This window comes from Ictalurus punctatus, chromosome 1, assembly GCF_001660625.3.
Source record: "Ictalurus punctatus breed USDA103 chromosome 1, Coco_2.0, whole genome shotgun sequence".
Lineage (NCBI taxonomy): Eukaryota > Metazoa > Chordata > Actinopteri > Siluriformes > Ictaluridae > Ictalurus > Ictalurus punctatus.
The window spans coordinates 31,701,568-31,723,899 of record NC_030416.2 but is presented as its reverse complement, the minus strand read 5'-3'; the positions used below and the strand labels follow the sequence as shown (position 1 = coordinate 31,723,899).

The window sequence follows — 22,332 nt, the reverse complement described above, 5'->3', positions numbered from 1 at the left end:
CACACACACACACACACACACACACACACACACACACACACACGATTTGATTCTTCTTTAAAGAAGCATTTTAATACTCGCTTCTGTGTGTTTAACTTTATTTTTTCCGTGCATTCTTTCTACTACAATAAAAAAGGGGACTTTCTGGTTTGGTACACGCTTCCCCGCGAACATCTGCACACGACAGATCCAGACGTAAGAAATGTGACCTTTATGCTGCCTTGAAGATGATTATTCTGATGTCCTTGATGTGTACACGACGTGTGTGTGTGTGTGTGTGCGTGCGCGTGTGTGTACACGAGTTGCAGCCCTCGGCAGAATCTCACCATCGATTTGAAATCCCGTCAGCGTACTCTTTATCTTAGATGATGCAACATGGAGCCCGATTCCATTTCATTTGCAGATCTGGTCTCATTTCAAAACTCCTCTAGTTAGTCAGTGCTCTAGTCATGCCCTGTTTAACAGGGAAAAGGAGTGTGTGGACACCGTGTGTGTGTGTGTGTGTGTGAGAGAGACAGAGTGTGAGAAAGAGTGTGAGACTCCTACGTTTCCTGTCGTGTTGCTCCAGGGCTTGGCGCAGGTCCAGAGTGGCTTTCCCTAGCAGAGCATCTGCCTTTAAAGTGTGATGGGTCCATACTTTAAACTCCAACTGCGAATGTGGCGTTACATTCCTACACACACACAGAAGACATAAAAATGCAGAAGACAAGAGCACTGAAAGCTATCGCCAGGAGCAGCTTAAATAAAATTAAATGCAAAAGAAATGCAAGCGCTTCACTGTAAAAGTATTTTATGTTGTTTGGGCCTCAGGCAGAGAACTGAGCTGATGAAACAAACTGAGGACAGGAGCCGGCATGACATGGAAGCCCTACTCGGACTGGATTAGTTGTATACGGGGAGGTGTAGTAATAGAATTATTACCGAAGAACCTCTGAGATTTTAGTCAAGTCTGAATGTCTGGTTCGGATTTTATTTATTTATTTATTTATTTACTTTTTAAAACAGACCAAGCTTCTATAAAATACCAGTAGCCCAAAAAAAAAAAAAAAAAAAAAAAAAAAAAAAAAAAAAAAAAAACACGACATGATGGTATCCATCACATCCTCTGGAAAATTTTTGTAAAAATTTTTTTAAAAATAAATAAAAAATTTCTACTTTTCCCCACGCCAGGCAGACACTCCAGGAAGTGCTTTTCTCTCTCGTCCTCTGCCGAAACCGAAGCGGAAGCAGGTATCGTCCGAGCTTCAAACGCAGAACAAGATATACACACCGTTTACGTTAACCTACTTAAAACTATAATCAAGATCAACTTGCGCGAACAGACACGCGCTGCTTCTGCTATACGTGCTTAGGGTTAAAAAAAAGTTATGAAATGACTCTGGGTTAAAGGATTACTTGTAAATGTGATTCTTAGATGGAGAAAAACTAATTTATTTCATATTAACTGGAAATACGGTCTGTTTGTTTTATCTTCCTGTTTGTTTGGGGTTTTTTTTTGGCGTATCGACCATGCCAACATCATTCACACACGCCCACCTCGAATTGAATTTCGTGCGACTTGAACTCGAGCATAATCGTTACAGACGTGGGGCGACACGACAGACACGATGTGACCAGAAATCTCGCGTCCGATCGGTACTACAGTAACCGTGAGAGTGAGTCAGATGGAGCGCGTGACGCTCAGAGGCCAGCTGATGCCGTCTCGCATGCATTAGGGCGCAGTGCTCTCGATTTGTTCCTCTACTTGACTCGAGTCGGACTCGCTAACGGATTTAACCACCGCGCTCCAGGCGCAAGCTACGTCCGTGACCGAATTTCGTTCCAGACTCCAGAGATATGCGACTCGTGGGTGGGAGGCGGAGGGGAGGAAGTCGCGCTGGTTCTTTTAATCGGCCTGAAATTCTGCTCATCGCTGCGTTAACCACCATTACGTCTGGCTGAACACCTCTAAAAGCAGTCAGAAGGACAAACCGTGTCTCTCGGGCTGGCTGACTCTCCCTCCCTCCCTCCCTGCTCTCTGCAGATGAGTGTGGCAGTTAGTATTCAGCACACAGGGGCTTTGCCCGAACGTCTGCACCCTCCATCATCTCACTCTCATTCTCCACCATTAGCTCAATCAGCAGTCACGCAGAGCCTGGGGTTAGAGCGTCCATCATCGCTTTCTCTCCCTCTCCCAGTCTCTCTCTCTCTCGCCCTCTCCCCGTCTCGCTCTCTCTCTCTCTCTCTCTCTCTCCCCCCACCTGTCTCTCTCACTCTCTCTCCCTCCATCTCCACCCGTCTATCTCTCCCATCTTCATCTCTCTCTCTCTCTTTCCCCATGTCTCTCTCCCATCTCTGTCTCTCTCTCTCTCTCTCTCTCTCTCTCTCTCCCCCCCAGTCTCCGTCTCTCTCACTCTCCCCCTCCATCTCTCTCTCCCATCTTCGTCTCTCTCTCCCATCTCCGGTTTCTCTCTCCCATCTTCATCTCTCTCTCTCTCTCTCTCTCTCTCTCTCTCTCTCTCTCTCTCTCTCTCCCAGTCTCTGTCTCTCTCGCTCTCCCCCTCCATCTCCACCCGTCTCTCTCTCCCATCTTCGGTTTCTCTCCCATCTTCATCTCTCTCTCTCTCTCTCTCTCCCATCTTCATCTCTCTCTCTCTCTCTCCCATCTTCATCTCTCTCTCTCTCTCCCCCTCCATCTCCACCCGTCTATCTCTCCCATCTTCATCTCTCTCTCTCTCTCTTTCCCCATGTCTCTCTCCCATCTCTGTCTCTCTCTCTCTCTCTCCCCCCCCCCCAGTCTCCGTCTCTCTCACTCTCCCCCTCCATCTCTCTCTCCCATCTTCGTCTCTCTCTCCCATCTTCGTCTCTCTCGCCCATCTCCGGTTTCTCTCTCCCATCTTCATCTCTCTCTCTCTCTCCCAGTCTCTGTCTCTCTCGCTCTCCCCCTCCATCTCCACCCGTCTCTCTCTCCCATCTTCGGTTTCTCTCCCATCTTCATCTCTCTCTCGCTCTCTCTCCCATCTTCATCTCTCTCTCTCTCTCCCTCTCTCTCCCTCCACCCCCCCCCATCTCTCTCTCTCCACTCACTTGGGAGGCTTTTGGAAGATTGTTATTCCACTTGAAACGCTCTTTCCGTATCCAGGAAGTGTTCACAGAGCAGTACATTACAAATCCTTCATGCAATATACAGAAACATTTACATCTCCCATGATGCACGCTGCTCAAATTTACCAACGCTTCGCAAGTCTGATCGGCAGACACACCGTGGTGTTCTCTCGCATCAGACTTCTACCAAGTGACGGATTAAATATTCTACACCGGGCCGAGAGATCGCCACAACATAGATGACTTGCAAAATCCCCGACCTCCCTCCTTCCCTCCCTCCCTCCCTCCCGACTGAGAAGCGCAGCCTCGCCGTGCCAGCGGCAGTGCAGGATTTCATTCGCAGCGGGTGGAGGTGTGTGTACACATTTCTGACCTGCATGCAGAATGCAGCAGCTCCTCCGCCATCGGCACGAACGAGCGAGACGGACGCTATTAAAAAGGTTATACCACAGGGCTGCTGAAATAAACAAACCTGACTGCTCAGAAGGTGGTGAAGAAGGAATAAGACACGATGGTGCCGAGTTACTACTTCCAGCCTGTAACGAGTCGACCGTTCTCCTGATAAAATGCAATAAACTATTACAAAATTCATTAAGGAGCAACGTGTCAATTGTTTATGGTTACGTTTAAGTGTCCCCGTTGTGGAAAACGTACTGTTACGAAAACGCCGACACTGGAGACTCCTTCCAGAAATGACTAGAAAACTAAAAACTGACTATAAAATATAAACAGATAAAAAAAATTAAGTATTGTTCAGCAACAAACTGTAAGTATAGACAAACTGCTGTTATCCGGAAAATAAAGACAAGAGATTATTGAGGATTATTTTCCTGCAAGGGCATGACCCGTGGTGTTTATTCCTTACTCATCAAAGTGGCGGTGTTCACGAACGTCTAAGGAGAATCTGTCGTGTAAACCAGTGTCGTGTCGACTGTCGAACTTTCCCCAAGGTCGGATTTCAGCGACCTGAACCATCAAACTTGTTCTCCTACTTGGCTTCACAGAGCTCATATGTTATTTCTCTCTCTCTCTCTCTCTCTCTCCTTCCTTCTGTCGAGCCACACATGATTTTACGGAGATGCCAGTGCTCCTGACCCTTTCTGCTCTCCGGACCTGCCTGATCCATCCTGATGTCCTACCTCAGGATGGAGCGCTCATCAGCTGGAGCCTACAGCCTGGAGATTGCTGAGGATGGTACCGCTTGAAGTACCATGAAATGATTTTGGACGTCAATTCCACATGGACATTATCACTATAGTCGCTGGGACTACGGTTGCTGCTATGGCCTTGGAACTGCAATTACTACATGCAGTTTTGCACTCAGGTCTCCTTTAGTGAACGGTGGACTAGTTCAACAAACAGACTTCATATAAAACCATAATGAACTTTCTTTTACTTGCACACTATCCGTTGTTACGGGTTCCCTTCCGAGTCTCACTATCCGTTGTTACGGGTTCCCTTCCGAGTCTGGTTCCTCTCAAGGTTTCTCCCTCATATCATCTTAGGGAGGTTTTCCTCACCACCGTTTCCACTGGCTCGCTCAATAGGGATAAATCCACACGCTTAAAATCTCTATACTGTGTTTATATGTTTCTCTAAAGCTGCTTTGAGACAATGACCATTGTAAAAAGCGCTACACAAATAAAATTGAATTGAATTATTTCTGATACATTTGGGTACCATATGTCGGGTTATTTAAATCCAAAAATACACATAAATAAATAAATAAATAAATAAATAAATAAATAAATAAAGTGTTTGGTTCACAGCTGTATCAGTAAATCCTTTTCCCCTTTGATTAACACCATATTAGGATTTTGGATGAGAAGTGAAGAGATATGAGAAAGCATGTTTGAGAACGGGACAACATTGTAATTCGAACGTGGTACCATCACGTCATTCTCTCCCCAGACACGTACAAGTGACATTTTCACTCATCATACAAACAAAAAGAAAAGAAAAGAAAAAAAAAATTCACTTGAACGTTGTAAACGTATGAACTTCTCTGCTACTTGACGATTTAAATGGAGGAATAAGTCTTACAGAGTGAGACGATCCTCCCACTTGGGGCTGGAGGGGTTGTGAGACTTGGTCGTCTTCCGGCTCTCTCCCTCCGCCGTCACCTCCACGTACACGGTCGCCCCGAACCAGTTCTTCTTCCGCTTGAGTTTGGCACATAAAACTGAAACGGAATGCACCGGGTTTCAAAAGGACACTTTTTCGAAATAAACGAGTATAGTATGTAACAAATAACGCGATGCACGGAGTGATATCGCGAGCTGATTTTTCTTTTGTTTCGGACAGGTTTCCTTTTGAACGCACTACGTGGCCAAAAGTATGTGGACACCTGACCATCACTGGGGTGCTCGGTGGGGTTGAGGTCAGGCCTCTTTGCAGGACATTCGAGTTCTTCGACTCCAACGTTGACAAAACCATGTCTTCATGGAGCCGGCTTCGTGCACGGGGCATCGTCATGCTGGAACAGGTTCGAGCTTCTTCGTTCCAGCGAAGGGAAATTGTAATGCTACAGCATACAAAGATATTCTATACAGTTGTGAGCTTCTAATTTTGAGGAAGAACCACGTACGGTCAAGAGTTCACAGACTTTTGGCCAAATAGTGTGCATTTACATTATAGTTGTACATACAGGCAAATATTAGCACCACTTATCAAACTTATTAGAAATTAATTTATTTGGAAATCCTTTGAGGGTGCTTTTACACGTCATATCTGTATTATCGGAAAACCCCGGTTAATTTAGAAAAACATTCGTAAGGTTAAAGAGCTCCTGGGATTCGACTCGTCGGATCGACTGGAAAGCGCTCTTCTGTAAAAACTCGGGGTCACTGCATGTAAATGACTTGAAAATAATCCAAAAACCAATTCAGAAATGAAGACAAATTTAACTCCAGCCCTTCGATTAGGAGTAAAAGTAATGGCGCCCTATAAAAGGACGAAACGTTAGTGTGTGTGTCTATGATAGTAGACACTCTGCAGTGGCCGAGCTGTTTTATTGGAAGGTTTTAACTCATCAACATATGCATGAGAGTGTGAAGAAAATAAAGGGTTAGAAAAACTTTGGTTAAAAAAAAATTTTTAAAAAAAACACAAACAAAAAAAATACCCTTTTGGGTAGATCTGTTGGGACTTTTCTTGTAAATATTTACACACAATGGGAAAAAAAAGAAAGAGAAAAAAAAAAAGCTTCTGAAAGCCACCTACAAAAACGCCGAGTCTGAACGTTGCCAAATAATTAAATTATGTGTTGGAGTGAGATGATTAAACTTTTTAATCAGTGGAGAGCATGGTGGAACACTGATGTTTGGGGGCTGTTAGTGGAAATGTTTATCTTGCGATAACTGATGCAGAAATGTTCTTGTAAGACCCCTTTCCCCATAGGTCGCATCTACAAATCCCTCGTCCTTACCGATGGCATGGAGCTGAGACGTCCTTCCGTGGTTATTGCGACAGTCTGATCTGGATAGGGCCGTGGCCATGTCATACACGGACGTGGAAGCCTAAAATTTCAAAACGTCAATTATGCATGGGGAGAAAGAGGGAGGAAGTGACAGACAGACCAGGACAGACACGTATATATCATCGGTAATGCTGCACTACAATCAGAGAAAAACAGCTGCAATTAAACAAGCTCTACTACTGCACTTTTAGACAGACAGACGAAGGGAGGGAGGGAGGGAGGAAGTGAGTCAGAGAAGAAGACAAAGACAAAAGTACGGTATGAGTACAATATCATGGGGGTTCATGACAGACAACAATGGGGTTGTTTTTAAAGCCAGGCGATTAAGAAGGTTTTAAGTAGGTTTTTCAAATAACAACTAAAATGTACAGCACAACACTGTTTAGGAAGACTGGTATGAGAGAAGAAGACCGAGAGGTCAGCTGATACTCATAAGGTTAGAAGATATCCTGCATTCACACGAACGAGACACAAGACACAGCGACGGCTTCAGATCTCTCAGCTTTTCAAAATTGTTTTTGGTCCCCTGGGATTGAGAGACGGTCTCATTAATGAGCTTCGTAATCGCTTCCCCTCGATTTCTTCCCAGGTGAGGAACCTTGGTTTCATCCTGGACTCAGAATTATGCTTAACCGAGCAAATAAATCCGGTCGTTAAGAATAGTTTTTCATCGATCACGGATTATTTCTACACGTGTTTTTTTTTTGTTTTTTTTTAAATTGTCTGAGATTTGGAGAAGGTTGTTTGTGCTTTTATCCCATCGTGGTTAGATTATTGTAATTCATTGCACTTGGGTTTAACTCGATCATCTCTTGCTCATCTAGAGATGGTTCAGAATGCAGCTTGCAAGGCTGTTGAAGACTCCTTCTTATCTCAAAGATCTTCTCACACCACATTCATCTAGCGGAGTTTTAAGATCCTCTGATAGGTTTCTTTTGTTTGTCCCTCGATCCCGTTTAAAAACAATCAGAGAGAGAGAGAGAGAGAGAGAGAGAGAGAGAGAGAGAGAGAGAGAGAGAGAGAGAGAGAGAGAGAGAGAGAGAGAGAGAGCGAGCTTTTTCAGTCTCCGCCCCTCGTTTATGGAATCAGGTGCCGCTGGATATCCGCCTTTCACCTTCCGTTATCATTTTTAAAAAGAGGATGAAAGCGTATCTCATCTCCAATGGGTTTTAATCTCATTCTCACTACTGTTTATTGTCCGCCTCTATTTGGTTTTATTCTGCTTTCTACAGAACTTTTTCTTACTCGGGTCAGCACTTTGGTCAGCTACGCTGTGTTAAATGTGCTGAATAAATAAAATGGACTTAGTTTTCGATAACATGATATAAAGTCTACAGTACAACTACTTTTTTTTTTTTGCTTGGTTTTCATGAAAGGAATAAAACACAGGAAAATAATCAATGTGATCAGTAATGAGGCCCGACTACTGTTCCTGACTTACTGTTACTATTCCGAAGTCAATTATTTTCCAAAAACAGATCATCACAGCGCTTTACTCCTCTTACTCCACAGCAGTTTTCAAAAGGATTGCATTTTTCATGAATAAAATAATGGCATTTCTTTTCGTTTACTTTTTTTTTTTTTGATCAATTTGGAAAGTTGCATTTAATATTACTGCATCTATTACAGCTTACCAGCCTCTCTTTATTACTAGGTGGTTGTTATAGTATTCCAGGTTGAAGCTACACCAAAACAGCTGCTTGTTAGGGTGCTGTAAAGTGGGCACTACTCTAACCCTGTTGTTTGCCGTGCTGTTGCTAGGTGGTTGCTATGCTAACCCAGTTGCTTGCTAGGGTGTTGCTATGCTAACCCAGTTGATTGCTAGGGTGTCGCTATGCTAACCCAGTTGCTTGCTAGGGTGTTGCTATGCTAACCCAGTTGCTTGCTAGGGTGTTGCTATGCTAACCCAGTTGCTTGCTAGGGTGTTGCTATGCTAACCCAGTTGATTGCTAGGGTGTTGCTATGCTAACCCAGTTGATTGCTAGGGTGTTGCTATGCTAACCCAGTTGATTGCTAGGGTGTTGCTATGCTAACCCAGTTGCTTGCTAGAGTGTGGCTATGCTAACCCAGTTGTTTGCTAAAGTGTTGCTATGCTAACCCAGTTGCTTGCTAGGGTGTTGCTATGCTAATCCAGTTGCTTGCCAGGGTGTTGCTATGCTAACCCAGTTGCTTGCCATGGTGTTGCTATGCTAACCCAGTTGGTTGCCAAGGTGTTGCTGGGTGGTTGCAAGCAATGCCAGGTGGCTGCCGGGGTATTGCTATGTGGTTGCTATGCTAACGCAGTTGGTTGCTAAGGTGTTGCTATGTGGTTGCTATGCTAACGCAGTTGGTTGATAAGGTGTTGCTATGTGGTTGCTATGATATTCCAAGTGGTTGCTAGGTTGTTGCTGGATTCCCCATGTACTACATAATCAAGTGTCATGCCTGTAGCTCCCACAGTGTGTCTTCTGACTAAAAATAAAAGCACCCCAAAGCCTTCCCTGTGGAAAAATGACCCAATTCAGAGCATTGCTACGTGATAACCGTCATTCTAATCTTTCCTAAAAGCACAAGCACCCCGTTCCGATACGGGATCCACGTCTGTGCTGAATTTCATGTTTCTACGTCAAAGACTGCGACCCTTTAAAAACGGTACAAATAGAATAATATTACACAGATAGGATCATTTAAATGATTTTGTGCACATTTAAGAAAACAATTTTTCATGACATCGTCTCTCTCGATGTTGCTTGCCAGTGTGAGCGCAGGGCGGCTTGCGTCATGACATGACGCCATGGTTTTAAACACTTCCAAGGTGAGGTTCTCTTGGGTTACTTACAGTAGGTGTGTGTAAAGCCCTCCGGATCCTCAGCCCACACCGTGGCCCATGGTTACCACTACGGCGAGACAGGAAAGTAGAATGTTGTTATTAACAAGCACAAGCAAAATAAACATCAGACTGCAACAGAGCGCAACGTGATTGCATTGTACAACACTGAAGGAAAAACCCGCAGCTTCATTAGCACTCTCAGGGCGATTACGAGTGACTGCGTAGGAGGAGGAGAAGAGTCTGGAGACTGGGATGGAGAAAGACGCTCAAATACAAGCAGACTTTAAGCAGCTTAAGAGGAACCCAATTAAGCCGGAGCAAGTGAACACTGATAGCAGAAGAGATGAGGAGAGACAGCTCAGAGGATGAGCAATGTCGGCACTGTTGCTACTCGGGCTGGGCGATAGGACAAAAATCATATGTGGCCCCAAGTGGTATTTGGATGCTTAAGCCATACTTACAAATGCCATTGCATTAGAAAACAAACCAAGTGGCATTTTTAAATAAATAAATAAATAAATGAATAAATAAAAGATAGATAGATAGATAGATAGATAGATAGATAGATAGATAGATAGATAGATAGATATACAGATAGACTAAAAAGTATTTGGACACTTAAAATTATTCTGGTCATCACCGTTTAATCCATGCTTAAAGTGATAAACTACACCATGTGGTTACACCTGTATGAAACTGAAGCGAATTAACTACATACCATCCACCAAACTGATTCATTTGAAAACCTCTCATCTGAATATATATTGATACATTTAACAAAAATATATTGAATATTGTTTAAACATTTTTAAAACTTTCCTACGGACCCCCTGCAATTACCCCACTGAACACTAGGGGTCTGCAGAAACACTGCACTAGACGGTAGTGCACAGTGCATAGTGTAAGTGTACAGTACATCATTTGGGACACAACTTTAGTATTTAGTCTCCGGGGCATGTTTTCGGAACGGAAGTAACGTAATGAGTAAACGTGCCACGCAGACCAACTAATCGATAATGAGATTCGTTGACATCGATTTACAAAATCGATTATTATCGATTAGTAGTTGCAGCTCTAATGCATTATGACTAGGGCTGCAACTAACGATTATTTTCATAATCGATTGGTCGGCCGATTGTTTTTTTCAGATTAATCGAAAGGGGCGGGGCAAGCTTTCAGTAGCATTTTTTTTCCGTTTATTTAAAATGAAATCCACAAACAGTGTTACAAATATAAACTTCGGACAAAAATTTTACATTACATACATTAATTATATTAGACTGAAAAGAACCCAATACACACATCAGAATATATATTAATTTAGGACTGTAGTTTAATTCAGTGCCATAAAAAAAAAATTAAAAAAAAAACATATATTTTATATAGTGTGTGTGTGTATATATATATATATATATATATATATATATATATATATATAAATAAAGACTAACACTTCAGGCCAGAAAGTCATTTACATTTCGCAGAGGCAGCGCTCCTCTCACATCGAGCAGATGATTAATCACTCCAAGCGCACTTTGAGTACATTACGTCCTGCTACTGACAGGACCGTGCGTTTCCAGTCTACGCCTATGATAACTAATCAAAAAATAATCCAACTTGGCTGGAAATCTGAATGTCCTGATCCTGTGACCTCAGAGTTCACACCGGATTACTTTTTAACAAAAAAAGTGAAATCTTTACCAGAGAAGCCAGTTTGCTGATATAACCATGCGAGTAAAACTACATGGCCTGTCCCACTTACAGCACTGAGACAAAGCTTAAAGCAAGGACACACATTGCATCACTACTATACCTTCTAGATCCATATACGGTAGTGGATAAATGACCAGGTACCTTCACGGACATCTTGGGAAAAGTACATTACATGTCCTGGCTAATCATTTAAATTTGTAATTTGCCACTGGGCAAGTTATTTATACTATACACCATAACTATCATAATATCTAGGTTGGGGGGGGGCCAGCAATATACTATAGTAGCGAGGGATTTAAGAAATAAACACAGACTACGTTTACACGGACAGCAGTAATCTAATTATTGGCCTTACTCTGAATAAGATAATATTGTGATTATGGTGTTTACCTGAGCCACTTTTAGAATACTCCTTTCATGTTCAGGTTGTACATGTTATAGAACATAGATCGATTAACGTCACACGTCATTACGTCACTGCGCCACGTCGTCCGACGTTCCCTCCAGAATTTCACGCATTGTCATACAGCTGGTCTTCGTTATGGGACCGTATACAGTTTTGGGTGTTTTTATTTTTAATTTTTACGAACGTTTCAAGTGCGGTTAATTATTTGTCGTGCTGTACGTGCAAATAGACGACTGCTTGAAGCCGTGGGCTGCGTCCCAAACCGCGTCCTTACCGTCTATATAGTAGCAGAACTACATGCATTTCTCCTACTATTCAGCAGGTAAGTACGTGGTTTGGGACGCAGCCGTGCTCTCCTGTTTGCCGTCAAACGGTCGAGCGCTGCCGTGTGCGTACGTGTCCTGTCAAAATGCGGTGAAAACTCCCACACGACGTTAATAGTGTGATTAAGGTGTAACGCACGTCGATAATGCGACTAAAACAGGAATACTCCACATGTCTTAATTCCATTTGTGTTTACTTCGAGTATGACTTTAATCGGATAAAGGTCATCAATAATCGCTGTTTACATGCTAGTTTCTTAATCAGAGTATCGTCTTAATATCGGATCATTGTTGTCCATGTAAACGTACTGATTGTTTTTGAGGATACTTTGTTTAATCTCTTGTTTAATTTAATGTCTGCAAAAATTCTTTTTTTTTTTTTAAATGACCATTTATTTATAGTAAAGGACAAAAACAAGTGCAGCTTCTTCCAGTCATACTAATTTATTTGAATTTAAAAAAAAAAAAAATTGTCAAAATTTTCTGAACATTACATTTCAGAATTTCGTAAAGTTTGAACATTTTCAGTGGAATCCCTAATTTATATTAGTTAGCTGATGTCACCTACAGCGGATATAAATAATTAAAAAAAAAAAAAAAATACACACCCCTGTTAAAATGGCAGGTTTTTATGATGTAAAAAAAAAAAAGATTAATGATTATCATGTCAGAACACCCCCAGTGTGAAATTATAACCTATAAAATGTAAGTGAAAAACAAATCAGATACATTTGAAGGAAAAATAAAATAGGAAAAATACAGGGCTAGACATTAACGCATGTCCAGGACGAGTGAATTTGTTTTGGACGGGCAACTGAAAATTTTACTTGCCCGACTGGACAAGTATCCTGAAAATGTCGATAACAAAAATAATAATAATAATAATAATAATAATAATAATAATAATTATAATAATAATAATAATAATAATAATCATAGCCTTTATTTGTGATATATTCAGTTATAACCAAGTTTACATTCTTCTGCTGCTGAAAACAGTCTAGAGCTCGTAGGGTGCCGCATACAGCAGAAACCAGGAACGTACAGGTTTAAACAAGCGGTTGCTTAGAAACAAGCTTGACCAATCAGAATTCGATTCGACTTTACCTCAGCCATAATGCAGTGTCGTCTCTCAAGCCTCTGCAAACCGGCCAAGTGCCTGGTAAAGCATCGAACTCAAATTTACATAAATGAAAAATTTAATTTAAAAAAAAAAAAAAAAAAAAAAAAAAAAAAAAAAAGGATGACTGAATCTAAAAGGTTATGTAAATAAAAGGATGCAGTCCCTTTAAATCCCTGTAAAGTGGGCACTACACTAACCCTGTTGGTTGCCGTGCTGTTGCTATGCTAACCCGGTTGCTTGCCAGGGTGTTGCTATGCTAACCCGGTTGCTTGCCAGGGTGTTGCTATGCTAACCCGGTTGCTTGCCAGGGTGTTGCTATGCTAACCCGGTTGCTTGCCAGGGTGTTGCTATGCTAACCCGGTTGCTTGCCAGGGTGTTGCTATGCTAACCCGGTTGCTTGCCAGGGTGTTGCTATGCTAACCCGGTTGCTTGCCAGGGTGTTGCTATGCTAACCCGGTTGCTTGCCAGGGTGTTGCTATGCTAACCCGGTTGCTTGCCAGGGTGTTGCTATGCTAACCCGGTTGCTTGCCAGGGTGTTGCTATGCTAACCCGGTTGCTTGCCAGGGTGTTGCTATGCTAACCCGGTTGCTTGCCAGGGTGTTGCTATGCTAACCCAGTTGACACGGTCCCTTATTTTTCTGCGAGGAACTCTTTCATTTTCTCCAAACCACCAAATAAGTGTTGCCATTTTGACGATTTTAAACCTCCTCAATAGCAGGTTTAAATGTAATCCCTCACTGAAATTTAAATCGGAGTTTAAAGTGACGGAGCAACAAGATTACAGTTAATCCAGGTTTAATGTGAAATTAAATCCAGGATTAAAGTGATGGTGTAAATGTAAACCTGCTTATATTTTCGACAAGCTTTAAAGTTTGGTGCAACCAAATTATTAGACAACCCTGGATTTAATCTAGATTTAAGATTAATCCTTATTGGTGCAACCCACCCAGTGTTTATTAATCCGGATATGGGGTTTACTGATGATTGAGATATGAATAACATTCACCATAGCAGACGTTGTTAATACTGAAACTACTTACATTACATTACATTACTCACATGGGCCTAGTTTCACCAGGTCTACTGGACTTAATGCTTTTCTTACAACTACACATACTTTACCACATTGCTGTAATGTTACCGCAAACGAGATCGGGATAGCTGCAGGTCGGAGAAAATGCGCGTATCTAAAGGTAGGGGGCGTGTCTAAAGCTCTCTCATTGCTGAAAGGAGCTTCTTGCTTGGATCTGCGCTGGCCAATCAGCGTTAACCATATAGATACATCATTTGCTTTAGACTGGAAGAAGATGGAGGCAAGTGGTGTGATATTACAATAGCTGGTTAAAATACAAACATAATTAATTGCTTCATTTGCGTTGTATCTGTTGCTTTAGAATGATTTTACTGTTTTTGGCAGACACAAACGCACGCTGGTGATGACGTCAGTAACCCATGCCGTCTCAATTGACAGAAAGAAGTTAATCTATAAATAAATTTATATTTAATTTTTTTTTTGTTGTTATCTCCATTCTTACAGTCAAAGAAGGTACACACCCGTTGTCTACGTCAGACTTGTCACTTCTTGTTAATAAACCTGTTGGCAAATAGCGTTTAAGCTTACTGCCGGCCTTTCAGTGGAACAGAGCTTTCCTGACCAACTGAAAAGACCTTCCGACACGCCCATTACTCCGAACCTGCGGCGACCCATACTTGCCGTAAACACTGCAGCTAGCTACATTGCTACCCAGTGCTGTTGACGGCTACCACATCACTCCTTGGTGTGGTGCTGTTTGAAGTTGAAGGACTCAAGTAAGGTGTTATAAGCTGATAGAACACTGATGAGAGTATATTGCTTCTAAATGATTATATTTACACCACAATTGAAAAATAAATGTCATTTTTTCCTCTCCGGTCAAGTAACTTCATTTATTTGAACTAGTGAATGACAATTTTACTTGTCTGAAGGACAACCACATGACTATGTTTAAAGTGCACCGATTATGGTTGTTCAAATATCACCTTTCACGTAGTGTGTTATAGAGCTCTTTGTGAATGTAAAAACGTCTGCAACGTTTCAAAAACCAAAGAGGTATTGACTCCCAAAAGAAGGAACCGATTCTGAACAGCTGAAACGAGTCGTTAGTGATTCCGGACTCTACTTCCTGTACTAACCTACGTAATTCCAGACTTACTTCCTGAACTAACCTACGTAGGTTTGGTCTTCATCGGCTGCTCGCTGGCAGCGGTAGACCAATCACAACAGACTGGGACATCTGACCAATCAGAGCAGAGTGTGCTCTCTGAAAGGAGGATTCCGGAACAAATCCTTTAGAACGAATCATTTAATGAGTCGTTTGCGACACCGGGGGGGGGTCTAACGTCAAGCCCTGCAATAACCCAGTTACACAAGTGTTCATATCTGCCATTTTAAACAGGGGTGTGTAGACTTTTTAATAGCCATTGTATATGCACTTGTCTAAACCTTGTCAAGTTGAATATGACAGAATTATCTACACAATAGTCAACATTCTTCACTTACCCTGACAGGAAGAGAGGGAAGTGGTAAAATCCAGTGGAAAATGAGAGCACCAGCTAAAACTAGGAATGCAACGGATCACAAAACTCACGGTTCGAACCATATTAAAGTTTGAGAGTCATGGATCAGATAATTTTTTGGATCAGCCCCCCCCCCCAAAAAGCCATATTGCCACTTTAAGACGGCTTTCTCATGCCACAGTGCCTACATACCGAAACAGTTCGGTCCACCACCCTTCTTCCATCATTATATTTTACAGGGACGCCAAAATGCTTCTATACACGTGACTTGAATGATGAGGGAGGCTTTTCAAGTTCTTCTGCTCCTCCGCTAGCCATCATGACTTATTACCAACTGCTTAACATGCCCTGTTCACATCAACACATGAATGCTTTGTCTGTATCTTGAATCACTGAGACTCTGCATCGAGTATTAAGAAATCATTACTTTAAAAAGGAACATTGGCGGGGGGGTGGGTGTGTCTTTCACTCGATGATGGACGACGATCGACTACGATCAGTTACCCTAGCCAAAACATTACTACTGAGAGATGTGTGGAAGTGGGCAGGGATTCAAGGGCCGATTAACAACAGGGAGTTCAAAATACCTCCGAAATAGCAATCATTCCAGATTAATGTTGACGGGAGGGGGGAAGAAAAACAAACAAACAAACAAAGACTGCTCTTATGGTGTATTTTTGGGAGAGGACTCGTCCCTGAAGGCTGTAATTAATAAGCCATCCTCAGTCTCTGGCTTTCAGCAGACGTCCACTTGATCAACAAGCTGATGATAAAAATCAGACTCGATCATGTGCAACTGAAGTGCATTGGATCCGATCTACTTCTCTACACTTCGGCTACATTCATATAAACGCTCACAGACAAAGCGCAGATGAATTACTGAGAAAACACCAGTTTGAAAGAAATAATAATAATTAAAAAAAAAAAAAAAAAAAAAAGTTGAAAAGTTTTTAGAAAGCTGTCCAAAAAGGCACCTGTAGCCTAATCCCATGGAGATTAAAGAGGCCTGCTCATTTAAACACGCACACGCAGCTTTGATCTGGGCGCATTTCAGAACAATGTTAGAGGAGTTGTGCAGCACACACCCATGTGAATCATCAGTTTCGCTAGAATTAGACATTCAATTTACTGACGGCTGTAGTTTAGTTTTATTGGGAATTAATTTCGAAACAAGAATGTTGGTCGCGAAGCGAACCACATACCGCCGAGGTCTCAAATCTGGAGCATAAGTGATGATAGGAATCAATTTCTTTCACGGTCCGACGATATTAACTGTAGTCATAAACTGTTCAAATGTGTGACGACATTTATTAAGAAATAAAAATAAAAAAAATGTCATTATTGGCAAATCGCTGTGAAATAAAAACACCTTGGGACATACAGATATTTAAATAAAAAATTTTTAAAAAACCCCCAACCACAACAGTTCTGTACTGGAGATTACGTCTGTTACAGCGTATTAAACCACGAGACAAAGATTCTCCCCATTTGTCTGTGATGACTGGAGCTGTACTAAACAGATCGTACAGCTCAGGTCAAAAGTTTACACACACACACACACACACACACACACACACACGATATTCTATCCATCTTAGTTTGTCACAACGCCACACATTCCACGTTACCAGACATTTTGTTTGGCAAGTAGCTGAAGTAACAGCTTGTCTCAAATCCGTAGACCATTACAGAACATCAACACTGAAGAATTAAACCTCTTAAACGTACCAAGAGGGCCGTTTCAGGTTCCAGTCTTCTGGATTTTCTACACACGAAGGCTGCTCCTGAAAAATCGGGGCGATTCCCACTCTCCTCGGATCTCGTGCTTCTGAATCAGGACTTGTACGCGCGTTTGATTAGTTTATGAAGAATCGGCTATTCGCTGTTCGAATGCCGAGTTTTGTCTTGTGGCCCGGGGCTCGGTTGCACTTTGTTTCTTATTTAGTTCTACCCCGATTTAGCTATTTCACATAACGGGTATTTACAAATAGTCCACAATACGCAATAACAACAGAATTTACACAAACGAACCAGTGCAAAAGTTTACACACCCTTGATTCTTAATACTGTGTGCTCTTATCTGGATGTGTTTATGTTTTGCGATAGTCCTTCACGAGTCCCTTGTTTGTCCTGAGCAGTTAAACCGCCCACTGTTCTTCAGAAAAATCCTCCAGGTCCGGCACATTCTGTGCTTTTCCAGCATCTTCTGCATATTTGAGCATTTCCCAGCAGCGGCTATATGATGATGAGATCCATCTTTTCACACTGAGGACGACTGAGGGACTCGTACACGTACGACTATTACAAAAGGTGCAAACATTCACCGATGCTCAAGAAGGCGACACGATACATTAAGAGAGAGGGGGGTGTAAACTTTTGAACAGGATGATTGGTGTAACTTGTTATTATTCTGTTTAAAGATCTTTTTCCCCACCCCCGATGTGAATGTTTCTCCTCGACTGTACGACGTCATGGTTGCTCGTAAACAATCTAACAATCTACATTTCCAATCGGTGGATTTTTACACCGCTAGCTCAGCACGACGAGGTAATTCAGCCTATGTTTCACTGAAACAAGGAGTCAGCTCCCAGTTCTGAAGAGCCAACTTAAATGTTGCAAGCTGGCGGAAAAACTGCAGAGGAACAGCAGTCATAAACGTAGGAGACTGAACCTCGACAGAACGACAGAATAGTGAAGTGAAAACCGTCCAGCTGAGTGAGTCATTAAAAACTGCTTAGGCTGTACATAACCAAGGTCATCATCATCACTGGTTATAAAGTAGATGAACAGAAGGAACAAGCTAACTGCTGTCCAGCTGAACCAAATGCACTACTTTTAACGCTTATTAAAAACCCCATGAAACCGCTACTCATCCGCGATTTGATTCTGTACGTTGAAATATTTCCACCTGAAGCAGAAAGTCAGTCACGTCGTGGTGAACCGATTGACAGCGTTACACGACGGCCAATAGCGTTCGAGATACATTACACGGCAAAATCTGAACAGACCAGACAGGACCGCAGCGAGCTAGCGAAACATGGAGAGCAGTGAAGAGATGACGAATGAGAGCCTGTTGTTTACTCTTACCTGACGCAGAAGCCGTCATATAAAGACAGAAAGTTGGAAACGTGTTCTCGCTCTGTCTGAGGAAGCGACGTTTTCCAGCCGAAATTTTGGTAAAACACCTCAGAAATCACCTCGCTTCCTGTCACGTAACTGTGACCTCACGCAAACTTCCTCTTCAAAATGAATAAACGCCAGCCGTTTCCCTCTCGATCAAACGATGGCTAGAAAAGTGAAGTGTGCCATAAGACATACGGCAAAAACCCAAACCAACCATGTTTTTCTGCTAGCTAGCTACTAGTGCAAAACAAGACCCGCCTCCCGGTGGGCGGGACATATACGGCTCTAGAGAGTATTTAATCGGACGATCGGGATAGACACGAAGTTATGCGACTAAGTATGAATCATAAATACAAATTCTCTGAACAGGAAAGCTAGTTTTCCTAGAAGGGAAACTACACAATTAAGATATCTCAACGTCATTTTTTCTAGTTATAGTATAGTAGTGTGTCCAGAACACTAAGGGACAAGAAGCTCTGAAACAGCCTTTCTGATTTCGTGGGGACTTTGAAGGCGAGTTGCTAGAAAAGACATCATAACTCAAACTATTGCTTCCAATTTGGCAAAATTTCAGCAAGAAGAAACACTCGAATGAAGTACTACATGGATGGGATAAGATTTCTAGATCCATGTCTTAATTGATGTTGACGGAGGGGGGGGTGCGTCATACTTATGACTGATTCACAGAGATGGGAGTGTCTTCACAATGTCCTCTGACGATGCAACACATCATTTCCGTAATTTAACTACGCGATTACAATTGTTTGCATGTTATGATTACAGAAGTATCCTCCCCTTCCAGTGAAATGCACCATTTATGAGTTTTTGCACTAAACAGGTCACTAGTAGTAATTAAGACAGATTTTATCCAGATCCTTAACCAAGATCTCAAAATGGCTACTTAGTTCAGTAGTCAAGGCACTGATCAGGGAGTCGGCCATTTTAAGGGTCATCTCGAGCGCAAAATCCTTCCAGTGCACTGAAACGTTCACTGACTCAATTTAAAAAAAAAAAATCCAACAATGCACTACAAAAACCAGTGAGCATCGATGCTGGAAATGACAATATTTTCTGAAGCCTCTCGGCTTGAAAATGTTTATTTATTTATTTATTTTTTTTAATGGCGGACGAACTCTCGGCCAACTTCGTCTACTAATGTAAGTAGCTTGTTGTTGTTGTAGTTCTTAAATGATTACTCACATTAGAGAGTTTTAACATTGACCGTCTATATACAGCTTATTTGAGTCCAACTACTTAAGTGTTTAATGAATTTTTTTTTTATTTTTTATTTTTTTAAATCCACTAGCTACAGTAGCGTGCGATCCTGCTTGCAGAACCGTGACAGAAACGTGTGTGATTAAGCCAACAAATTTATGTCTAGAGATGTGACGGTATGAAAATATCATATCGCGATCATCGTGACCAAAACTAATCACGGTTATCAGTGTTACCACGGTATTGTTAAAAATGTGCTGAAAATGTACAAAAAGTACTGATACACACACTGAAGTCATTTAAACAGGTTTTATTTTTGACTATAAAGTGATGGATGGTTGTCACTAGGCTTGCTGTGATAGTCGGTGTTACACGGTGTTCGACCGCACATCGATTACATGACTTTCCCACCGCGGCACCGCCCCCACTGTCGCTTGGCTTTTTAACGGTAATAAAAATCATTTCGTTCAATTAGAGAGCGGGGCAGAAGGCAGTGACAGCGCTCGGGACAATTTCAAACCTTCCAAGACGTTTTGTGACTGCAAGTCATTCACTTCAAATGCTATAGCTTTAAAAGTATGGTATATTTTGTGCACGAGCCCATTCGGTAGTGAAATGCACGGCAACGTAATACCATTGACATTTAATAAAATAAACTGACACCTACATGAACACTACAGTTAGTTTTATGACTGCAAGTCATTCTCTTCAAACGAGTATACCGACGTATGGAACTTTTGAGACGGTCCCTTAATTTGCGAATATCGAACGTCCAGTGTCAAGACAACTTTATGCCAGTATTACCCCCCCCCCCCCCTCCCGCTTTTAAATGGTTTATGACCGCCTGCGCACTTCACTTTCGAATTAGCAGCAATTGCTTGAATGGTGCGTTCATTATTATTCTTAATGAAAAACACAACAGCAGCAGCAGCAGCAGCAGCAGCAGCAGCAACAACAACAACAACAAACTCGCTTATATTAAACTAAATCTTCCGCCATCGTCTCGTCAGTCGGCCCCGCCTCTCTCCTCCCGCCGGTCGGCCCCGCCTCACTTTCGTCATGTGATGAATGAAATCAGACTCCTGCTGATCTGTTCGGTGACTCGGACTCGTTCGGCTCATGCCGGATCGAACAGACGCGTTCAGATTTTAACTGCAGCGTCCGTTTTGACGCTCAGAAAACAATGTTGCATACCGTGCCTGCGTCAGACTCATGCTGGGTGCGTGGACAGTATTTACCACGAGTTTTACAAAATCACGGTAACCGCGCACGGTTTTAACGATGATTAAACGGGACGCGGTAACACTAACCGTTGGGGAATTTTATCGTGAAACCGGTAACCGTTTAACCCCTGATAACGTCAGAAAGATACCGGTCCTGCTGGTTGTTGAGAAGTGCCGATGGTGCTGTTTCGCGACTCGAGTACGCAGTCACGTCATTAGAGTCATTATGTCCGGAAGTGTAGAGCGCCAGAGTCCTTACCAATGTGATCTACTGATTCACAACCTAGGGAGTTGATTGAGACGCACCATAATGTCTGAGAACGGCACGTCTGAAAATCCTAGAAACGCGGCTTTCGTTTTCTACCATGAAATCCTCGCAGTCCGAGGTGCTCCCGTGATCGGACACGCTAGTCAACGCTGCTCTGTATGCACTCTGCAGAGGGCAACGCAGAGCTTCACAGACCATTAACTTAATGCTCAGTGAAACTGAGGACAGAGAAGAGGACAACATCCAGAGCTTAAGCACTGGCCAAGGGTAGCGTAATGCTGCAGTAGGATCTGCATAGCTGAAAGAGTGTTACGGAGTCGCCCTTGTTTAATGTGCAATAACAAAACAAAATAATGAAAACATAAGTCCCGAAAATTTAAAAAAAAAATAAAAAATAAAAAAAATAAATAAATAAATAAATAAATAAAAAACAGTACATTCGGGTAACGTGTACAAAGGTAGAGTTCTTTTAAAAGTTCTCCAAGATACACCGTGACTTACCGTACACATACCTCATGAAATGTCCTCTACAGTTTGATAAGCCTGTACTGGAACGAGAATGACGACACGTACTCGTATACGTGACTGAGAAATAATTTGTCCTTCGGATGAGATTCGGGCAAATTAATTATTCATTTGAGTGGACCAACTGCTGCCAGGAGAAAATGAACTGACAGCAATTCATAAAAGAGTCGAGGAAAACATCTTGCGTATTAGGCAACCCATCATCAGCCTATATCCACTTTATTAGGAACACCTGTACACCTGCCCACTCATACAATTATCCAGTCAACCGTTCACGTGATGGCACCCCGACGTGTAAATTCGTGCAGATACAGGTCGAGAGCTTCAGCTTAATGTCTCATGTCAACAGCAGGAAACCAAGGACTGGGTTCCACTTCTGTCAGCCAGGAACAGGGATCTGAAGCTACAGTAGGAACAGGCTCAGACCGCTGAAGATGAGAAAAACGTCACTTGGTTTGACGATGCGATGAATCTTGATTTCCGCTG

At 42.3% G+C, this 22,332-nt stretch overlaps 1 protein-coding gene across 3 annotated transcripts in view; it reads right to left on the bottom strand.

Moving 5' to 3' along the window:
• The window catches only part of LOC108272149 (NEDD4-like E3 ubiquitin-protein ligase WWP1), a 51,437-nt gene that overhangs the window by 21,830 nt on the left and 7,275 nt on the right, over positions 1–22,332 (bottom strand). For 2 of the 3 annotated variants that reach the window (XM_053683932.1, XM_053683941.1), the window contains exons 2-5: positions 9,381–9,438; positions 6,512–6,602; positions 5,128–5,266; positions 547–671 (exon numbers count right to left, since the gene is read on the bottom strand). In XM_053683932.1, the coding sequence (XP_053539907.1) occupies positions 547–671; positions 5,128–5,266; positions 6,512–6,602; positions 9,381–9,438 (413 nt within the window). The remainder of the gene's footprint in view (positions 1–546; positions 672–5,127; positions 5,267–6,511; positions 6,603–9,380; positions 9,439–22,332) is intronic. The other variant, XM_053683944.1, reaches the window with a different exon arrangement.